The 15442-nt window shown below is 38.6% G+C and overlaps 1 protein-coding gene across 1 annotated transcript; it reads right to left on the reverse strand.

Annotated features, from left to right (window-relative positions):
• map3k14b (mitogen-activated protein kinase kinase kinase 14b) lies at positions 1-13696 on the reverse strand. The gene is made up of 15 exons (XM_032573501.1): positions 13584-13696; positions 12116-12357; positions 10685-10760; positions 8465-9119; positions 7336-7470; positions 7117-7246; positions 6910-7038; positions 5897-6001; positions 4879-5042; positions 4634-4784; positions 3267-3803; positions 2578-2675; positions 2379-2499; positions 2189-2289; positions 1-1548 (listed from the first exon to the last, which is right to left on the reverse strand). The coding sequence occupies exons 2-15, from the start codon at positions 12351-12353 to the stop codon at positions 1384-1386; spliced, it is 2805 nt and encodes a 934-aa protein (XP_032429392.1). The 5' UTR covers positions 12354-12357; positions 13584-13696; the 3' UTR covers positions 1-1383.
• Between the last annotated feature and the right edge of the window lie 1746 nt (positions 13697-15442).

Here is a 15442-nt window from a genome sequence, read left to right on the forward strand (position 1 = left end):
CAGATTGAAAGCTTTGCTTGTTTATTACAGCTGTAAACATTTCCAATGTGCTATACTGTATGTGCAATGTCTGGGCAAACATTTAAAGCATTGGTCAAGTGTAAGAATGCATCTGAACAAAGCAATGACTAGGAAACACAGCAAAAAGCAATATTTCAATTTTAGAGATAGAAGCAACACAGAAAAAAGTAGTTGTCATTCAAGTCTTAAAACTTTGAGAAAAATGCTGATAAAATTCATAATCTAAATCCTAATACTTGGGTTTGACCAGCAAAGAGAACTCGCAGAGCAGCTGAGAACTAGTTTTGTTTCTAGTTGTAAACTGGATGGGAATGGAAAAAAAAAGAAGGTAAGGAACTAAAGCAGGAAAATAATCTAAACAAACAACCAAGGTGTCACCGCTCCCCTATTTGTTCACAGTTTACAGACACTTTGACTTCGCTGGGAAAATTACATTTGTGCAGATATGTAAATAGTCAGTTGTGTGGCTGCACAAACGAGGGTAAGGCAATATTCTTGCAAGACTATAAGTTAGAATATTTACTGTTGAATAATAGAAACACATTTAAAAAGATAATAATGCATACTAGGAACACCAACAGTAGGTGGGAAATTCACAGGCAAACATACTTGTATAGATATAAAATTTCTAAATTCATGTGTTTCATAATATCTCTACAATCAAGGTTTTTAGTTGGATGTTGGCTTAGCTTTTTTGAAACTGCATATGTCCTGGAGTTTTAGCACAACAGACAGACACCAAGCAAAGAGAGCAGCAGTATTGCTGATGAGAGAGGTCACAGGTGAGACAAATCAGAGTTTGCAGACGGATTAGAGGAAACAATGTGTTTGAAATGCACATCTAAACCAAAGATATCAAATGTAAGGCATAAAATCATTTGTTTCATTTAAAGAGCCAAAGGCATCAACTGCAGATATCACAACTGGGCATTGAGGCCTGAGAACACAAAGCCTGGTCTGGTGAATATCTGCTGAGTGTGCAGAAAGGTGTTTGAACAGCGCGAATCCTCCGTGGGCCTCACTGCCTTGTGGAAACAAGCCAGTCCTGCTGCAGCAGGATGTTGTAAAGAAAGATTTTTGTTCCAACAATACAAATATATTTTTCTGTTTACTAGTCACACACCTCCTGGAGTTTCCCATCATGTTATCCCCACAGCAGGATGTCCTCATAAAGCTTATGAGAGTTCATCGTATGTCAGCGACCTCCACACATTGTGAAGATCAGAATGAAGAAGTTCAGAGGTCCCAGGTCACAACAATGTGACATTACTTCAAGTTCTGAGCGTTATGAGCTCTTGTGCTATTTTTTTTTCCTCTCTTTGTTGCAAAAAAATTAGCTTAACTGACTACTAAATATCAGTCTCATTCTCTGAGCTCCAGCTTGCCGTCTTGGACTCTCCAGCTCCAGCGCTGACATCTGTCAGGAGCAGGAACACAGCGGAACCATGACCCCGATTCACTGATCTCTTCCTCGAAGGACACCGTCTTTCTGTCCAGAGTCTCCAAAGTGAAGGTTTTCCCTGAGATCTGAGAGACACATGGGGGGATTTGTGAGGATCGAGGACAGCTATGTGTCAACAGCTCAACAACCTGGAAACAGAAACTGTACTCTTAAGAGCATCTTCCAGTTGGACGCAAAACTAATTAACCCCCATTGCAAAACAGGTTTGTTGGAAGAATCTAAAACTGTTCAGGTGTTAGCAATAAATAAACGATGATTTCATTCAAATTAAACAATAAATCCTCCTTTAATTGACAACTGCTTTCTTAAAATGATACAACCCCCTGAATAAAACTGAACACACATCATTATGTTGATGTTTCATTCCATGCTCGAAATATGTTTAAGCCAATAAAAGAGATCATAAACACTGGATAGACTGCAAAAGACATACAGTCAGACTTGTTGGCAGCACACTGAGCTTTCAAGTTTTCACAGTGCAAGACGGATATTAAATTCTGAAGGCCACCATGACAAACCTTCAAGTTGTGCACCCCTACGGCCATGATGCAACTTCTCAAAAATAATCAGCTCTAATCTGATCATATCTATATGAATAAGCCAGAGAGTTATTCTGGCTGATTCAGAATAACTCTCATATGAACATATGCTGAGAGGATGTTGAACCTCTCAGCATATGTTGATACCTGAACAGCAGGTTCATACCTGATCACTGATTCCTATGGCAACATGACCCACTTTGACTTTCCGCCGTTCTTTGATCCTAAAACACTTCCCTCGAAGGTTCTCGATCCAGATGTCAACACCTGGAATTTATGAGAGGTTTTTTTTTAAAATTCAACCAATCAGTTGAATAGTGTGTAAATAAAGTGAAGGACTTTTACAATGAATTTACCCTCAAAGCAGCGTGGAGATGTTTGATCGGCTGAAGGTATCCATACCAATTGTTCACCGGAGTGACTGTTGCAGGAAGAAAACACTCCAGAACTGAGGTCATCAGATGAATGTTCTGAGTCCTTAAATATACAAAGATATTCTTAAAAATTGCCTTAGTAGACTCCTTTGTCGTCCGCTATAAGTATGACTTTGTGCACCTCATCTATCTGTGACGTGTCCGAACAGCTGAAACAAGACGGAGGTTCATCTCGAGGTTCTGGGGATGGAGTCTGGACTGTGGTCCCTATAGGAACATCTGAAAAAAAAAAACATTTTACAGTGAGGAGTTAGAGTTGAAACCAGGAGTTATTCTTTATCTTTTTTAGGGAAGACAGAGTTAGATATTATGACTGAATACAATAAATAAGCCTTTTATTTTTATAACTAATTTAGACTTTGAAGTAGTAAAAACATCCCATTCAGCACTTGCAAATGTGATATACATGGTTATATAAAAATATAACACTGGAAAACATTGTTAAACCGAGTAACTGTCTTACACAATCTCAACCTCCTAATACATTGTTTAATGAACAGCTGTGGGATGTCAAATTAAATTTTGAAAACCACAGTCTTGAATAATCTGTCCAAGGATAATATTTTTATTAAAAGTATTTCATGCTGCTTTCATAAAACATATGAATGGACAGGACAAATAATGCACTATACATCTAAATAATCCAGTTTGTCAGGTTCTCGGGAGTACTATAATACAGACATCAAACTTTCAAGACGGAAAGTTTGATGGTGTGACAGTTTGGAATACTTTCTTTGGCCAAATATCTGCTCAAGAAGTCAAATATTTTGCATTTTCTGACAAATTATTAACAGATCCTTCTATGCTCACCATCTCTGAGATATTCCAGCTCCTCTTCTGAACCCCATGGAGCTTCATCTGTCTGCAGGCCTCTCCGTAGCAAAGGGAAAAAGCCTTTGAGCGTACGTAGATACTCAGTGGAGCCAGAGGAATCCCACTCTTCATCCTCCTCCTCCCAGTCTCCCTCATAGTCCTTATCAATTTTCAGCCACTTCTTCTGAATGCACTCCTCTTCCACACCCATGTATATGTCCACCTCTGACTCAGAGCCGGTCTCCAACTCCTCGTCATAATCATCTCGCAGGGACTTCGGATGGGAGTTCCACTCCCCTGTTCTGAAATCTGTCTCTGCGATGTCACCTTTCCACTCAGTGGTGTCCTCGTCCACTGCTACAGTCCTCCAAGGGCTCACCCAAAACACAGCTGGGTCTGAGGAAGTGGCTTGGGATGATGATGAGGAGGATGATGATGATGGTGGTTCTTTTGGGGAAAAGAGTTTGTCTTCCTGTTGGCCATGATGCAACTTCTCACAGGCGGCTTTGAGGGAGGAAGAGCTCAAACCTCCAACTGTATGTAAAAAATATCACTATGAAGTTAAGGTTGTTAATTAAGTTAACAGCAACTTTGAGTTAAGCTAACAGGCACCCAGAACAGAACAACTACTCAGAGTTAAGATATTTTTCTCAGAATTAATCTCACAGTGACTCAATAAACTACTCCAAGTCAAGCTAACAGTCAATCAAAGTCAAACTGAAAAATATCCACCATAAAGCTAACAAATGCTACAGATCGATCTAATATCTTCTCAAAGATTAACTTACATGTAGTCCAGCAAACAGACATGCTGAATTATGCTAACAATTTTTCTAAATTAAGCTTAGAACTTCAACTCAAAGTCGAGTGAATGTTTTATTAGAAAAATAGTGACAACATAATATAATTGTCTCATACCATTTGGAAATCCTTGATGGAACGAGTTGCCCAAAATGCTCAGGCTTGATATATGAAATATTATATACAGGAGTTAAGTAATTATTGTTTTTGAAACTTATAGCTAAATGACTGATAGACAAGCAAAGTAAAGGGGGCTAAACAAAATAAACATTATGCAGTGCTTCACTTACCCACCAGTGAAGCACTGCACTTCACTGGTTAATTCTGTAGAATTAAAAGAAAACCCACCAAGCTAAGCTTTTCATCATAAAAACGCAGTTTTGAAGTTAAACTATTGGTGGAAATTTGCCTGTTCTAACAAAGGCTCTTATCCATGTCCTGTCCTGTCTAATTTTCTAATGATAATATTCCTTTTAGCATTGGTAACAACCACTTTATCCCACAGAGCATGCTATTTGATTTGATAGAATCCCATCCGTCATGTTACAATGTAATGTGTGAACCTGCTCTGAGGGCTTTGGTAGTTTTTCTCCTGAGGTCCTTGGCCGACGCTCGTCTGTCCGGGTCCTTCCGAAGTCCAGCCCTAAACACGTTGGCTGTGAAGTTGTTACAGTTGGACGGCACCTCCCATAAAGGTGGAGGCTCATTGACAATCTATGACAAAAATGCAAGGAGAACCACGATTGTTGATTTTCATCTACGATTGCCCAGTCCATTTTGAAAATAACAGTAAAGAAGACATTCTGACCTGGAGACACAGTGGATGGGAATAGTAGCGTATCCACGGCTGGTACCCATTGAGCATATGCAGTAGCATACAACAGCTGCTCCACACATCTGCCTTGGAGCACACTTGATCTCCTCGAGCCACCTCTGGGGCCATATGAGTCTCTGTGCCAGGAAAGGCTGCTCCTACAAATACAAAAAAAAAAACCCAAAAAACAAAAACAAACAAGAAATGGAGTTATATTTCAGAATTAATGTGAATTTATACTGCCATACATTTCTTGGAGCTAATACATGTGACACTGCATTGGCTCCAAAATAAAATTTTGTTGACTTTTCTTTCTATTGCGCATGAAAATAGCATATAATAGACTTATAGACTTGTAATAAAATATTAAATATATTTATCCAACAAATAAGGGAACAAGGTTTGTTTTTTTTTGGTTGAGGTTTGCTCCAAATGTTTGTAGTAAACTTAGGAAAGAGACTACTCCCTGACCCTCAGAGACCAGACATTTTTTAGGTGACAATTGTAAAATGTGTTCAGACAAGTTCAGATTTTCTGTTTCTTTATTCCTGATTGACACCACAGTAGTGAAAGTAAAACGTACTGAGAGAAAGTTGCTTTGGGTGTGTTTCTACTGCCGAACCCACAGCTAAATCAGGCAAAAAACACTAAAACCACCACAAAAAATAGCCAAAAATTAGCCACAAAATAGAGAGAAAGGTAGGATGTTTTTGAAAGTCCCCAGAACTTGCTTGTTTTACAGTTGGCATGTGCAAATGTACAATGTAATTGTAATCAGAAAATTGCACAATTGTAACCGCGAATTGAGATAAGATATCGATAAAATAGCATGACTTTCTGCAGATTTCTGCAAAACATGATACCATTTGAAAAGTATGTAATAAATTGAAAGTCACCATTGTTCCGACTCTTTCTTTCAATAATTTATTGTTTATGCAAGCAATGCTCTAGACCACTTCAGTAATGCAAATTTGCATCTCAGCTTTCTGCAGACGTTTCAGCGTCAGCTCACCTCTAAATGCTTTAGTGCTCCGTCTGTTGTCATCTAACATCTCTGAGAGACCAAAGTCACAGAGGAACGTGTCTCTGCAGTCTGCAGACAGCAGCACATTGTCAGCTGGAATAAAATCAACACACAGGATTCAGTGTGGCAGCCTGTTTGCATTAGGCACTCTTTGTGAAACATTGACTCAGGAACAGGAGTGACGGTCAGAATAATGGGTACATGGAGGTTTCCTGCTTCTGCAGAAGCAACATTTCAAGCCATAATCTCCTGGAATAAATCACAGACTTGTGGTTTCACTTTATCCGTTGTCATCTTCAACTACACCATGAAAGTGGAATGGTGAAATCCTCTCAGGAGGGATTACTAAGGGCTAGGGGAGAGGTATCTACCAGCTTTATTGTTGATAACTTTCAGTCTTTTATCACTGCAGAAAGTGAAGGAACACTGGTCACACGACAAAGATAGCTACTATTGTTTTATCTCGTTTTCAGAAATGACAGTTTGGACTATGCTGATATTGACTGATTCCTTGCATTGATCCTTACTAAAGCTGTCACTGAAAAATGATGAACCGCCGAGATGTATTCTCCCCATCAGGATTTTTGATTTACAATTCTTCTTATGATTTTAAAACTAATAAAAATACATCAAAACCCTCAGCTGCATCAAAAACAAAGAAAAAATACACTACAAACAATAGATTCTTGGCTGTAATGGGATTTTTGCTCAAGAAGAAGGAAAACTCCATAAATCAGCCCTATTTAGTTGGTGAGCTTTCTGTTTATATTTTGAAAAATATTGATCTATAAAGACAAGTTATCTTGGATTTGTTTCTGTGAGACAAAGACTAACTCAAACTAAATTAAATACAGAGCTTTTACCTCTGGATGTAAGGTCTGAATGTTGGCAATGGTACAGTGATTAAAACAATAAAAAATATATAAATTTCCTGCCCAAAAATATCACCCATGATTCAGTAAATTCATAGATTATGTTTTTGAGACTTATACAGAACGCACCTTTGACATCCAGGTGAACCACCTTTTTGTGGTGCAGGTGCTCAAGAGCCCCCAGTGTCTGATGAAGGTAATGCAGGGCTAAATCTTCAGGGAGGCAGGTAATCCCCTTTAGAAGCTGGGCCAAGCAAGCTGGAAAAGTTTGGCAAGTCGTGTTCATTCTTTCTGACCAGAATAAAGCACTTTTCAACAGCTTATAGTTCAGTTTACCTGGTTTTAGGTCCATAAACAGTATGACGTTCAGTCCATCTCTCACTGCTCCAAACAGCTCCACAACTCGAGGGGAGTTCAGGGCGCTCCATGTCTTCACCTCCTCACTGCTGAAGTGACTCAGGGGAATCTGATTGGACCACAACATGACAAGTTTCAGCTTTTAGCCAATCCAAAAGACTTCTTGGAGTTTGACTCTTGGTTGATTTCTGCTCTGACCCTTTTGGCAGCACATTTAAAGCCACTGCTTTTGTCCCGAACACAAAACACGTCACCATACGAGCCGTTCTGGATGTGGTGAAGAACAAAGTACTCCTCTCCCTCTCTGTACTGAAAACTGTTGGGGTGTAGAAGCTAAACGAAGAAACATAATAGAAATGTTAAGCACCAAAACTCCAACACAAAATAAAGCTAGAACATTTCCTCAAGGAGAAAAAGAGAACCATGCTCATTGCATGTAGTGCATATTTTGGATGGTCATTTTGAAAGGTAATGCAATAATAGCAAAAGGGCCAACAATAACTAGAAGGTTATTTTTCAAAACATATAGTTATTGAAACCCTCTCAGGAACAGTGTACAGAAAGTATGTAATACAAGTATTTTTTCTGTCTGGAGGTTCCTAAATAGTGTGAGTTCCTAATTCATTCTGTGTCTCCCTTCAGTCAAAAGAAGCTAAACTAGAGGAAAGCTTTGGTCTTAAGCTTGTCAGATCCATCTTACAAGCCTGGGACACAATTAATTACTAACCAGTCAATTTATGGTTTTTCAAAGAAGACATGTAATTTATAAAAATACCTTTTCTGACTCAACAGGAACATCAATATAATATGTGGATGACTATGTAATGTGAGAAATTACTGTGTGTCTGGATATTGTTTTAAACAGAAAAGAGATTGCTCATAAAACAAACTTTTCTTAGAGAAAAAGTGTCCTGTCTTTTCAAAAACACGTATAATCATTACTTCTGTTTTTGGCGGCCTTTGTGTTATGGATTGAAGACTGGGTTTGGGATTCCAAACAAAAAATGTCCTTACTCGTTGTCAGTGTTCTGCTGTGCTCAATGCTTTTTTGAGCTCACTTCTTTCTCTCATGTTTATAATTTTTTGTACATATTTTGTGTCTATGTAATGTTGGACATGGAAGTAAATATAACTGTCATGAAATACAAGCCCCAACAAAAACTCGAAATATAATGTTTAAAAGGTTAAAATATTGAGCAACAATGTGGTGATTCTTGAGTAACAAGGTTATTTTTTTTAACTGTGCAACTATTTTTGCCCTACTACGAGTTTACAGTTATGTCAATACTGACACAATGAAAAAGAAACTAATAAATTTATGACTTACATGATGGAATATAAGTCCTTCATTGGCAGGTTTGGTGGTTGTCCAGGTATCCAGAATCTGTTTTATTGAGTTGTTAATGAAAGTTGAAATGAAGAGTTTTGGTATCTGCATCACTCTGCCTTTCAACTCATCAAACTCTGAGTCGCTGTCATTAAACGTGAAAGTCGCCTGACACGAGTCTGAAATTTCCTGCAAGCTTTCCAGAAACTCCGAGGAGTCGGAATCCCAATTCGAGTGAAAACCAGAGACGTGCATCAAGTCAGAGGTCGGATCAGAAATGTTTGATTCTAATCCAAGCTGATCAGATTCATCATAACAAGATGAGTCTGACTCGCTCTCGTGACTGAAAACAGATTCATAGTCGCAGTCTGAGCCGTCTCTGTCATCAGAGCTGGACAAGTCGTCCGTCTGTCCAGACATGCAGGAGTCCGGCAGGCGGCAGGAGTCGGTGAACTGAGGAGGTGGTGGTATGAACCCAGTCGTCTTCAGCCAGTCGATCTCCTGCACCCACAAGCCCTGGATAACTGGAGGCTCCCCTCCTTCCTCCACCCTCTTCGGTCGGCTTCGAGTCTTTCTGCGCTGTTTCCTGTGGAGGTTTTGATGAAACACTTCATCTTCTGTGTCGGATAGTAAGGCAGCATCCTCACTACAAGATCTGAAGACAAGAGGGAACATTCAACACTTGTTAAAGATTCAATTTTTGATTCTATTCCAAAACTAAAGAATATTCTCATCTGCAAATCAGACACATTAAAGAGATTGGCGGCATTTAAATATCAAACAAAAACCCTAGAACATCTTCCTTTAGCTTGATTTCACACAGGTTTGATCAATCATCTTTTCCTCCAGATTTTTTTGTATGTCTTTTTTCGCCTTGGTTTACTGTTGCAACTCATAAGTCATTTATATTAGACAGCTAAAAATATCAGACTCTTTGGAAAGGCACAAAAGAAATTAAAACCAAACAGCTGATTTGCTCTTCTGTTGATTTCATTAAAATTGATGGACATTTTCAAGTATACATGGGATTTTTTTTAATCTGAATGTCTCATCTTCCAACTGGTGAAGGTTTCTATACATGTGTACTATGCTGCCAAAAGTATTCGCTCATCTAAGTGTCACTCAGTCTCTGTTCTACAAGTTAACGAGTTGAGGTCAGGAGTCTGTGCAGCCAGTCATGTTTTTACACTCCAAACCTGCTCACACAAGTTTTTATGAACATTGAAACTCAAGTTGAAACTGTAAAATTATCCAAAATGTGTTTGTATGAAGAAGCATTAAGAGTTCCTTTCACTGGAATGAAACTGGAATTCCTGAAAAACGGTCCCACACAAAAATCCACACAGTAGCAAACTTTACACTTGAAAATGTTTCTCCTGACAACTGATGCAGCTGCTCAGCCATGAAAAACTTCTTGCACTGTTCTTGAGCTAATCTGCAGGACACATGAAGTTAAAAGGTTGGTAGCCATCATCTCTGCAGAAAATTGGTGACCTGTGTGTACCATTTGGCTCAGCAGCCTCTTACCCCACTGTGTGATTTTTTTTGTGACTTAGCTCTTCATGGCTGAGTTGCTTTCGTTTCCAATCGATTCCACTTTATGTCACAAATGGACTTATTGTCCGGGCGGCACAGCATCACAATACCGTGCTAGAGTTCACTAAGCTCCTAAGAACAAAAACATTTTTTAAAAACATCTACAGAAGCAGTCTGCATGCCCAGGAGTTGGAGACTAGAACATTAATTTATTATTTGCCGGAGCGTCTGAATACCTTTGGCAATTCAATGTAAAATGTCAGAGCAAAGCACAAAAACGATTATTGCTTTTCAGTGCTAGCGGTAAGCTTGTGTTACTCTGAGCCAACTGGAAAGGCTAAGTGACAGTAAACAAAGACAGGCAGAAATAAATTAGACAATTCTAATATTTTTAAAAGAATGGTGAGATGAAAAATATCTGACAGTGACTTTGACTTCAGCTTCAAACTGACTTATTTGTCAATATCAGCTAATTTGGGTGTAGAATCATTTGAAACAACAGAAAGGGTCTGAGGCCTGATCTCCTGTTGCAACATGACTCATCCTCCACAAACAAACTTGTAGAAATACCTTTTTCATTTTTGCATGAGATCATTCAGTTGACCTAACTGTGATGTCGTCAGTGGCGAACCTCAAAAACCTGGTGGGAGGTTTTTCCCAGAGCAGGTCAGAGGGCGTGCGTACCTGTGCTTCTGGAGGAGGTGAGATCGCGGGCAGGGATTCTGAGTGTTAGACGGGCTGAACTCTTGAAAGTCCTCTCCTAAAAACAGAAAGAGATGTTTGGCGTTTTGCATATTTATATAAGCGTACAAGTCATTTCACCTTGTCCTAACTTAAAGCTTAATTGAAACAAAACATTGGCAGCTATGGGTGTCACACAAATAGTCAGCAGTTCTAGTTTTAACTTTTTGTGGTGGGACAACTGAAACATTCAATAGAGGAAAAAAATCTGTTGAGGACATTAATCCATAAAAAGTCAAACAGGAGGCTGGCTCCTTCTTAGACATGTAAATTAATAGTTGTAATAATCTTCTGGCATAAAACTCACACTAAAAATACACACTTAATCCATTGAGATACATCAACTCACTAAGAAAGTAATATACATTAATATGAAAAAGTATTTGTCCCATTACAGATGTGTTCAACTGTAAATATTTTTCTCACACTATTTCAGATAAACAAACAAAAAACTATCCAAACCAATCTAACTGGTTGTGGCGTCATTGACAGCAACAACTGCAGCAAAGTGTTTGAAATAACAGTCTGTAAGTCATTTCCATTGCTGTGGAGGAATTGATCAAAATTCAGTCAAAGTGGAGGATTTACGAACGTGAAGAGCCTGTTTAATATAATGTGACAGCATTTCAGTTGGATTTCAATCTAGACTTTGACTAGGTCGCTCCGAAACCTCCTTTATCTTATTTTCTTTAGTCACACAGACGTTGAGTTTTTTACGATCATTGTCCTGCTTATTCAAACTGATTGATGGAGGAGTTCACGGTACCAACAATTACTGCAAGTCATCTAGGTCCTGGAACAGACGTAACAAGATGTACACGTTTCAAAATGTTCCACTTTTGTCTCGCCAGTCCACAGAATATTTTCCCAAAATGTCCCTTTGTGACCAAATGGATGTGTCATCTTAGAGTAATTTCATTTGGCATTCCATTCCAGGGAAGGTTCCCCACTACTCCATGTTTTCTCAATCAAAATGCCTCAAAAGGACATGGAAAGCGACTCTGTCCATATTGATGTTTAAGAGCGACTTTTGTTTCTCATCTATTCTTTAATTTCTTTCTATTGGGGGATATTGTGTTGCTGTCTGATATTTGTCAACTGGCTTCATGTTGACATAGAGGTTCCATTTGGTTGATTTCTTGATTTCACAGGTTTGGTAGTAATCAGTACTGTGTGTGGATTGTACAAAAAAATAAATCAGTATTCATTCATTATTGAATCATTTGAGCAATATTTCACATAAGGTCAGGTTGGTTTGGATAGTTTTTATCACTTAAATAATGCGACTTAAGTGAAAACTGCTGTTTCTGTAGCCTTGTCTGAAATTAAAAATCTTTTTGATGATCTGAAGCATTTGTGATTCTATGTTCTTACTCTCAGCTTGTGCCACTATGGACACACAAGGAATCCCATCCAGGCCATTTGTTATCACGTGTTTGGCAGTGCCGTGCTGCATCACACGGGTCAGATGTGGACCGATGGCCTGAACCAATGACTCCGCTTCTTCCTCGCATCCTTGGCTGCTCTCTTCTTTACCCGGAAAAGAGATCTCAGAGCCATCAGTAACAATGGTGAATGGTGTGTTGGAGTTCAACATCCGGGGAATGGCCATCTCTCTGTAACAGTCAGAGTGCATTTACGAAGTGAAAACTAGAGGAAATTGGAGAAATTGTTTTTTTTTTGACAAGATCAAACTAGACTAATATAAATATCTCTGCATTCAGATTTCAGGTTTTAATACCTAAATGTTGATGTCTAATCTCTTTTTTTTCTCTGGACATGAGGTTTAATGTGTAAGAATGGCCTCGCTTTAGATGTACAGATAATCCAATATTAGATAAGTCTGCCCAAAAAACATAATTCCAGAAGTCTTAAGTCTGACCATTGTTGGGTTTTTTTTGTTCTATTTGCACACATTTAAGAAAAGTCAAACTTGCACCATCTCAGATTGGACAGACATACACTTTCATACTGACAGTACTGACAGCCTGCTGCGTCCTGTGATGACACCTTAGAGTTTTTGGAGATTTCTTTTGTCTTGCATTCTGATTTTAGGGTGAACTTGCTTGGATCCCCAGATCTGGGCATGATGTCAGTTGTTTTAACACCAGTACATTTATTAAGCTTTTTATTATTTTTTTCCCCCCCAATTGTATTTTACTACAGTGGTTTTAGGTTGCGATATTTTTGAGAAAATTGAACGTTCTTGTAAAATGCTAGGTACAAAAAAGCTCCTGGTTACTGGGTCCAGTAGAGTTAAGGTCCTGTTTAAGAAGCAAACATTTTTCTGGCTTTACATTAAGGTTATTGAATTCCCACAATATCTCACCCCCTCATCATTTAGTCATAATAGAGATAGATTTGCAATTGGCTGGCACTTTAATGTTGTGGTATGAGGGGCGTGAATGAACAGACACCGGTCAGATTGGGTATAAATAGCTCTGAGAGGCAGCTACATGCCTTCCAGCGGGCCGTCCAGCTGTCAGAGTCTCTCTTCCTGAGCGCTCACCATGTCAACAGCAAACACAGACAGATCAAAACACACACACACACACGCACACCCCCGCACACTTCCCACTCATAAAAGAGTGCTGATGCGGAGGGCACATGAGTGGCTGCAGTTTGATCAAATCAGAGTGTCAATCAACATAGGTGTGTTGATTTCCACACACCTATGGAAATCAACAGGTGTGTGGCTTGACCCGACAATAAACTCCATAGCTGAGATAATACAGATTAAATAAATTCTCTAGGAAATACAAAGAACCAAAGCAGCTTCAAAAACATTTCGAACTCCATTTGAAATGATTTTAACTGATCTAAATACATAAATGTACATTACCTCAGAATAAAAGACAGGTTGTTGCAGATTTCAGGTCAAATCCAATGAGCCAAAAAGACTTCTCAGTCTAAGTTTGTCCTGTGTCAAGTGTATAAGAGCTTCCTGAGAGTAACCTACCGGCTTTCTGCCCACGCAGGTCCTTCTGATTGGCCCTCCATGTGTTTGACTTATGAGTACCCACTGACACCCCCCCACACACCCACACTCATATCAACACAGCAGTTTCCAAATGCTCTGGATTAAATCTGCATATGCCCTCAGTGGCACTTGGAGCGTGCTTCATATGTTGTTTCTGTCAAAGAAGGAGAAATAACTCAGATCATTCACTTGAAAACAAATCTAAACTTATACACACTAAACAACAAGGTAAACGCTGTGTTGTACCCTTAGCTAACTACAAAAATTGAAATATTCAACCTTACATTGATTCAGTTTTAGGAAAACATTAATTCAGTTTTTTTCCATACTGAGTTTTATCTCAGATTGAGAAAACATTATAAAATCTCCTCATTTCTATGATTCAAAATCACATGCCTAAAAATCTCAGATTGAAAAAGTCACAGTTGGATACAAAAAGAAAATAAATTACAGAAAACGTCTTTCAATATTTCAAATTTTAATTATAGAAAAAAATGATTTGACTGTTGGCTTATATTTTAATGTAAAATATATGTAACCACAATTTTTTTTCTATAGCCCATGGAGCACAATCCAAAAAATAAAGTTTTGGATAAACTGCAGTTGTAACTGCAATTGTAAAAACCACCACGAAAACTAGTAAAGGTTATTGTCCTACAAAGACACTTTCAAGGCATAAAAATAAGTCAGAACTTTTACATTTTAATAATGATGATCAAACTAGATTTTTAAAACAAAATAAAATTTTACTTTCATTTTGGAATGGATTAATGATTTCCTATGTTACATCCCATAACTTTCCCAAAGTGAAAGCACTTCACGCATCCTGCTCAGCAACACACACCTGCTGCCGGGAACAGAGTGGACAGAATTCCAGTTGGAATTAGCAGAATTCCAGTGGAGGGTGGGCTTTTAGGTGGACGTTCCCTCTCCCCGGCAACATCTGAATGGGGTCTGCAGCGGGTCCAGAGGAGCAGCTGTGCAGACAATCTGCTCACACGTCAGCGGGTTTTTCCTCACTTTAGTTCCTTTACTGTTGGGGTGTCTGTTTAGCTAAGCTAAAATAAAGAAAGACTCCCTCTGTTTCTGTGGAGGGGTCTTCTGAGGTAACAACAAAAATATAAAATCTGACCTGGATCTTTATAATGCTCCTGAAAGGTAAAAGTTTATCTGAAGGCCCTTGCTCTGATCAAAAATGTATTTCATCAGAAGTGCTCAACCTTCTGAGGAACACAAATTAGAACCAGTTTTGATATAGTAAAAAAATATCCAAGTTTCAACCATCTGATCCAAACCTCAGAGAAAAGAAAATTCAAGTCCCAGGCTAGCTATAAGTTCGTAACTACAAGAACAGCTGTGTAAATATACATAATGAAACAAATTTTTGCCAAATCTCTCATTGAAAAAAAAAAAGTTACATTATCAGACCAGAGAAAGGTGGATCTATTTGGCCACAATAACCAGAAATGTATTTATAATAGTCAAAGGGAGATTTTCAAACCAAAATCCTCTGAACCAACTGTCAAGCACAACGGTGGCAGCATCATGTTGTGAGGCTTTTTCCTTGCATTCAAATTTTTTTAACTTGGCATCAAATCAACAGCTGGATCATTTAAACATGAACATTTGTTCAAGCAGGACAATGACAATAACATCAAATGTGGTTTCAGAATAGATAGTCTGTGAAGATGAAAGTCAACTTGGTGGCCTCACAAGAGCAG

This window comes from Xiphophorus hellerii, chromosome 10 (assembly GCF_003331165.1).
Source record: "Xiphophorus hellerii strain 12219 chromosome 10, Xiphophorus_hellerii-4.1, whole genome shotgun sequence".
Classification (NCBI taxonomy): Eukaryota; Metazoa; Chordata; class Actinopteri; order Cyprinodontiformes; family Poeciliidae; genus Xiphophorus; species Xiphophorus hellerii.

Coding starts and splice junctions, on each gene's coding strand:
- map3k14b (XM_032573501.1), bottom strand. CDS start 12,353: ATGGCCATTCCCCGGATGTTGAACTCCAACACACCATTCACCATTGTT. Junction 7,247..7,335: donor TTAAATGTGCTGCCAAAAGG/GTCAGAGCAGAA, acceptor TGGTCCAATCAG/ATTCCCCTGAGTCACTTCAG. Junction 3,804..4,633: donor TACCAAAGCCCTCAGAGCAG/GTTCACACATTA, acceptor TTTTACATACAG/TTGGAGGTTTGAGCTCTTCC.